At 46.3% G+C, this 6,620-nt stretch overlaps 1 protein-coding gene across 1 annotated transcript; it reads right to left on the bottom strand.

Annotated features, from left to right (window-relative positions):
- Window positions 1-3,497: 3,497 nt before the first annotated feature.
- LOC123411918 (cytokinin hydroxylase-like) lies at window positions 3,498-5,754 on the bottom strand. The gene is made up of 4 exons (XM_045104873.1): window positions 5,438-5,754; window positions 4,876-5,347; window positions 4,205-4,610; window positions 3,498-4,124 (listed from the first exon to the last, which is right to left on the bottom strand). Exons 1-4 carry the CDS (start codon window positions 5,715-5,717, stop codon window positions 3,693-3,695), a joined length of 1,590 nt encoding a protein of 529 aa, XP_044960808.1. The 5' UTR covers window positions 5,718-5,754; the 3' UTR covers window positions 3,498-3,692.
- Window positions 5,755-6,620: the final 866 nt, after the last annotated feature.

Genomic DNA, 6,620 nt, shown 5'->3' with positions numbered 1-6,620 from the left:
AATTAATTGACACGACACACTACACGTATGGATCACATCTAACTTGGGAGGAGAAGGATGATCTTCTCCACTTTCTTGTTGCTGGTGTTCTGGCTTCTAGGGACACCTTCCCGTATCATTTTGGAATTGGCCAGAATTATTCATTTTACATGCCACTAGTGCATAGGTTGAGTCCAGATGACATTAGCCGAAATGTCTTGGTAAGAGTTTCCTAATTAAGTACGCTTCACTATTGCATAAATGGTGTTGATTATATTGCTAACTAGGTTATTATTATGTTCTTCAACAGCAACTGCCACATGATGTAGTGCCTCCGTTAATGGACCCAAAAGGTCAAATGAGAATTAGAAGCCCGCTGAGGGCTGAGTTCTATGCTCCATACTTTATTAACTTCAAATCAAGATAAAAAGACTCCAAATTGAAGCATGGAGAGAAATAAAGAAGGTTCGCAAACCACAAGCTGGAGACCGTTGGATCTCTGTGATTCATCAAGGAGCCATAGGTCTTATTCTATTTTATGACATTATATCTAAGAGCGAGGACTAGGTCTTAGGAGAGACAAGTTATTCTAGTTTATATTATTACTTGACATGATCGATTAATTAGGATCCATGATGCATATGATGACTATATATATATTATGATGTTTCTCTATTTTATTTTATGTGTATCATATGCTAACTTGGTATATGATTAAGTTGATGATGAGTTGTTAGATGATCGATTAGAATACTATTGCCATTCGACGGAAATGGTATGAAATGATATAGTGTAAAAAAGATGCATATATGTGCATGTAACTCGTGTCTACATTTTGTAAATATGTTCGACAAAGCACGGTGGATGACCAAGCACGAAGATATATAAGAGAGGACACTTTTCTCTATTAGCTAGCTAATAACAACCTAAATTAACCCCTAAACCAGCCCCTTTCAAAAAACAAAAAAAAACTCAGCTCCAGCCAGGTGCTCACTCGTGGATGCCTTTTAGTCCCGGTTGGTGTCACCGACCGGGACTAAAGGCCCCCCTGCCTGGCCTGGCCACAACGGCCACGTGGAGGCCCATCTGTCCCAGTTCGTGTAAGCACCGGGACTAAAGGCAAAGGGCATTAGTAACGACCTTTTTGTCCCGGTTCCAAAACCGGGACACAAGGGCCTTACGAACCGGGACACAAGGCCCTTTTTCTACTAGTGATACCTTTGCACTGGGATCATAAAACAAAATATTTATGATTGAATCACATAGTAATCACGGTCTCCAGGGCTAGTACACTCCAATCTTTTCAAAACAATAAGAAAAAGAAGCTTTTTAACATCAAGAGAAGTGCCAAATATTAAACAATGACCATTGTTGTACTCTCTGCAAGGGATTCAACACCCATATTACAAGAACAGTGGAAGTTGCTACCTGTTTTGACAGGTTTCGATGTGCTGGCCAGGGAAGAAACATGGGGACGATACAGCATCGCGGATTTGGAAGTAGAGGCTCAACACACGGTCGATGTGAAGCGAGCCGTCGCTTGAGTGCGTGGCTGTCGAAGTTGTCAGAATCGCGACTCAAGTCATAGAATCTTACGATCTTACGATCCAAACTAGGCTCTCCGATTCTACGATTTTGCTCATAGAATCTAAGTTCTACGATCCTGATAGTTATGATTCTACGATTCACTATCCTAGAAACGAAGCTCCGATCCGATTCTGAATCACGATTCTGACAACTTTGGTGGCTGCTGGACATCGACGTCGCTGGGAAGGAAGCGGCGCTGGAGCGACTGGGACAACGACTCGATGATGAGGGAGCGGCTGGGACAACGACTCGATTGTGAGGAAGCTGCTGGGATGGCGGCGTGAGGGAGCGGCTGCACGACAACTGCGCGGTGAGGGAGCGGCCGAAACGGCGGCGCGAGGGAGGAAACGGCGGCGTGAGGGAGCGGCTGCATGATAAGTATTTCCAGACAAAAGAAGTATATACAACCATCCTTAGTAAATCCGTTATTTAAGATTCCACTCCACCTAAAGTATTTCTTTTTTGAACCGACTAGGCAGCGGCACCGCACGCTGGTCCTCCTGTGCGGCGGCCGGTTGTAGATACACACATAAGCTAGCAAGCAACATAAAAGTAGCATGAAGATGGCCGCATGAGACTGCATGTGCATGCATTCTTATTAGTAAATACTACTAGCTAAAACATGTGTTCTTGACCAATCCCTTCTCTCTCCATCATGCATGCATGCAATGGCGCCTTGAATATTTCCTCTGAAGTATAAGATTCGAAAAGGTTTATCTCTAAAATTGTTAATTCCATCGATGGTCTGTTTTAATCGTTGACTCTTTCACGACGAGATCTTTAACAATAGATCCCATATTGACATGTTTTTACAAAAGAAAAATTGCGTCCGTACTTGCCACAATGCTCCACCGACTTACCGTAATATTAACCACTTAGTTGCCTGATAAAAATAACTTCATTGCCATTTTATGTTGTTTTGTAATAGCTTGTCGTGCTTATAATTCCAATTGCCACAAATATTTAGATGTGCTTGTCATCTAAAATTCTACCAAGTTGTGATGCTTTTTCATAAAGCTTGTTCGGTGCTTATGAAATCCAGTTGCCACAAATGTTTTGTTGCGCTTGCCATTTTTTTACCTAGTTGCCATTTTTCCTTATAAAGCTTGCAAGTTAATGTAAAAACTAGTTGTCGTGGTGCTTTATTGTATTTACCAGTTTAATTCTACCTAGTTTTCGTGTTTTCTCATAAAAAGTTTATTGATTGTTCAGTTGTCCTAAAACCTACTCGCCACAGTATTTTGTTGTAATCATCAGTTTAATTATACTCAGTTTATCTCATATAGCTTGTCAGTTGTTGAAAAAAAACTAGTTATCACATTAACAACACTTGCCATTTAAATTTTGTCTAGTGACTAATTATTTCATAAAGTCCGACACCCACTGTAACACAGTATGACCATACACGGTGGCAGATTGAAAATAAAAAGGCACAAATGAATATTACTAGTACTACACTATTACTAAAGAGGCACGGTAAATATTGGCGCGACTACCTCACACTACTGGTGCAGGTTACACCGAGCTTTGCTACACCTACGGGACTATTCTACGAAAACTTACGCATAAGATTACGTGGCTTTGTTTAATTGGATAGCATGCCCCTCACCCTGAAAATCAGGAGGGGATTAGTTAGGATTAGGAAAGGAAATAAATGTTTTAAGTAAGCTTACGTAGAAGTGTTTGTAGGTGTAGCTTTTTTGGGTTACACCTCGCTGTAGGAGCTAAGCATAAAAGCTAATCAAAAGGAATCTGCGACTAAAACGGTGTTTGTGCATGAAAGCGAAACCGTACGCATGCGTCGTACTCCCTTCGTTTCTAAATATAAGTCTTTTAAGAGGTTTTATTAATGAATTACATACGAATGTATATAGACATATTTTAAAGTATAGATTCACTCATTTTGCTTTGTATGTAGACACCTAATGAAATATCTTAAAAGACTTATATTTAGGTATGGGAGTAATATAGATTTTCACTTCTTTCTTTCCTCCACCACTGCCTGCATAGATCCTACGAGACTATCAAAATGCATTCCGAATAGAAGCACACAATTTCTCTCTACTCAAGCAAGCAAACAAACAAACACTCAAAATTGCGACTACGCTGCCAAAACCCAAGCCGGCCTACAGGCTTGGCAGCGGCAGCAGGCGCACGGGCACGCCGTGGCGCGGCCGGAGAGTGAGGACGTTCATCGGCGCGTGGCGGTACTCATCAGAGATACCGAAGCGGAAGCTCGCGAGCAGCATGGCCAGCACGACCTTGGCCTCTACCATGGCGTACGCCTGCCCGACGCAGTTGCGTGGCCCGGCCGCGAATGGCAGGAACCGACCCGCTCCGGGCCGGGAGCGGCCGGGGGCGAACCTGTCCGGCCTGAACTCGTGCGCGTCCGCGCCCCACACGGCCTCGTCGTGGTGGATGGCCAGCAAGGGAATCCACACCGACGCACCCCTCGGCACCCGCAGCCCGCCGCTGAGCGTGATGTCCTCGAATGCCATCCTCGGCAGCAGCGTCGCCGGCGGGTACAGGCGTAGCGTCTCGTTGATCACCATCTGCAGCTGCACACGCACCCACGGGTTAGGCATTGACGTGTACAGTGGCGCCGGAGTGCGTCCGTTTCGACGGTCAAATGGCTTACGACGGTGAGCTTGGGGAGGTGATCCGCGGCGGGTGGAGCGTCGCCGCAGACTTGCGCCACCTCGGCGCGAGCCTTGTCCTGCCACTCCGGGTGCGTGGCAAGCAGCATGATGGCCCAGGTGAGGAGCAGCGCCGATGTCTCGTGGCCGGCGAAGAAGAAGGTCTTGCACTCGTCGATGATCGTCTGGGCGTCGTACCCCAGCTCGCCGTGGCCGAACCCATTCTTCTTCTTCTTCTTCTCCATCTCGGCGAGAAGCATCCCGAGGAGCCCCCGGCCGCACGCCTCCGATGTCGGCGTCCGCCCCTCGTCCGCGATCTCGCGGTTGCGCTGGATCGACTCCCTGAGCACCTGCTCTAGCTCCCCGTTCAGCCGTTTCATCTCTCTCCGGTACTTGCTCGGGAAATACCTAAAAAAAACCGTACTACTTTAAACCACGACAGAGTAAAGGAAGGAACGCAGTAGAAATGCACTTATATATTATCGAAATAAATAAGTAAATTTGTGGAGCACTTCTTGGACGTGCGGAACTGCGGGCTAGGCTTACTTGGCATCGAACATTCCAAGAATAGAATATGTACCAAGTACAAACTGGGTGTATTTTTGCGGAGAAGAGCAGAGTGATGATGGTAGTATTATTATTTGTGGTGAGGTGATGATGGTTGATGACTCACTGGCTGCCGGGGACCCAGAGGTAGCGGCTGGAGCGTGCGGTGAGCCGCTGCAGCTCCTCGATCAGGTGGAAGATGCGCTTGCCGGTCTCATAGCTGGTGTCGAACTCGGTGCGCGCGATGACGTCGCCGGCGAGCCTCGTCATGTGCGCGCCCATCTCCACCTCGTTCCCGCCCCGCGCCACCGCCTCCCGCAGCGCCCGCACCGTCTGCCGCGTGCACTCCACCATGTGCCCGACCCTGCCCCTGAGCTTGTCAGCCATGAAAGCGGGGGCGACGACGTGGCGCTGGTGCGACCAGGTGGCGCCGTTCGCCATGAGCAGGCCGCGCCCAATGAAGTGCTTGGCGCCCTGCCGCTGCAGCCACGACTTGCCGGTCACATGCGCGTGCTTCGACGACAGCAGCTCCCGCACCATGCCGGCGTCCGTCACGCACACCCGTGGCTCGCTCCCGTACCAGTAGACGAACAGCCTCCCTGCCGCAGATAGCAAAAACCGAACTCCGGTCAGCCTCGACACGCCGGCCAGCGATGCAATTCACAATTTGACATACGTGGGCAGCTCACCGAACGCCTTGGACCAGAGAACGTAGTGCGGCAGGAGGCGGCCGACGATGTCGTGGCTGAGAGAGCCCATGTCCCCGGCGGTGGACTCGGCGACCAGGGCGGAGACGTCATGGAGGTTCCCGACGAGAAGGCGTGGCGCGGGGCCGTGGACGCCTTGCCTGGACAAGATCCTCCGGATCCTCGCCGGCGTGAAGAAGTAGCATGAGGCGGTGACCCATATGGCATTGGCCAGCAACAAGAGTGGCGATGCAAGGAGCACTAGGACTATGACCGGTACCATTTTGGACAGGAGCTTGGCCTTGTTTACCTCTGTGCAAGTGCAGTGGCAGTTTGCACCAGCACCGTGCGCTGCCTGTATATAAAACACAATGGAGTGGCATGCCGCCAAGATTTGAAAAGTGGTTCTCTGATTACAGCTTAATTGCCGCATGCATGATACTTCCTCCGTTTCCTAAATATAAGTCTTTTAAGAGATTTCAATAGATGTCTACATACGAAGCAAAATGATTGAATGTACACTCTAAAGTATGTCTATATACATCCGTATGTAGTCCACTAATGAAATCTCTACAAAGACTTATATTTAGGAACGGAGGGAGTACAACTTTTTGTAAATTTGAATCTGTTATATCTTTTAAAACAAAAGTCCAATTTATATTTAGTTTGCATATTCATGTCCCTTGTGACGAGGGCTTTGAAATAAGACCAATTTTAAATAGATTTGACACATTTTTAATATTTTGCTAAGTTTCAACTATTGGAACTCAACAGAAATGAACGATGAAATCAGTAAGTTTTATAGTGTAAACTTAAAACCATGTCGGGGGCTCCAATGTTTTGACAAGTTTAAAAATTTAAGCAAGTTTCAACTACAGAAACTTGATAGAGCAAATGATAAAGACAACGGGTTTAAAAAACTTAAACTTAAACCCTACAGCCTAAGCCCTAAGCTAAACCCCTAAAAGCAAAAGAAACTTTAAAACTTTGTAAAACTTAATACTACGACTATTAGGATTTAATATTTGAAACTTAGTAAAATTTTATAAAGGTGTTTAAATGTATTTAAAATTGATCTTATTCGAAAGTACTCATTACAGTGAAGATGAATTTGTAGACGAAACTTAATTTCGAATTTTCGTTCAAAATATTAAATAGATTCATATTTTAAGATAAAATGAAAGAG

This window comes from Hordeum vulgare, chromosome 7H, assembly GCF_904849725.1.
Source record: "Hordeum vulgare subsp. vulgare chromosome 7H, MorexV3_pseudomolecules_assembly, whole genome shotgun sequence".
NCBI classification, from domain to species: domain Eukaryota; kingdom Viridiplantae; phylum Streptophyta; class Magnoliopsida; order Poales; family Poaceae; genus Hordeum; species Hordeum vulgare.
This window is presented reverse-complemented; position numbering and strand designations above follow the sequence as displayed.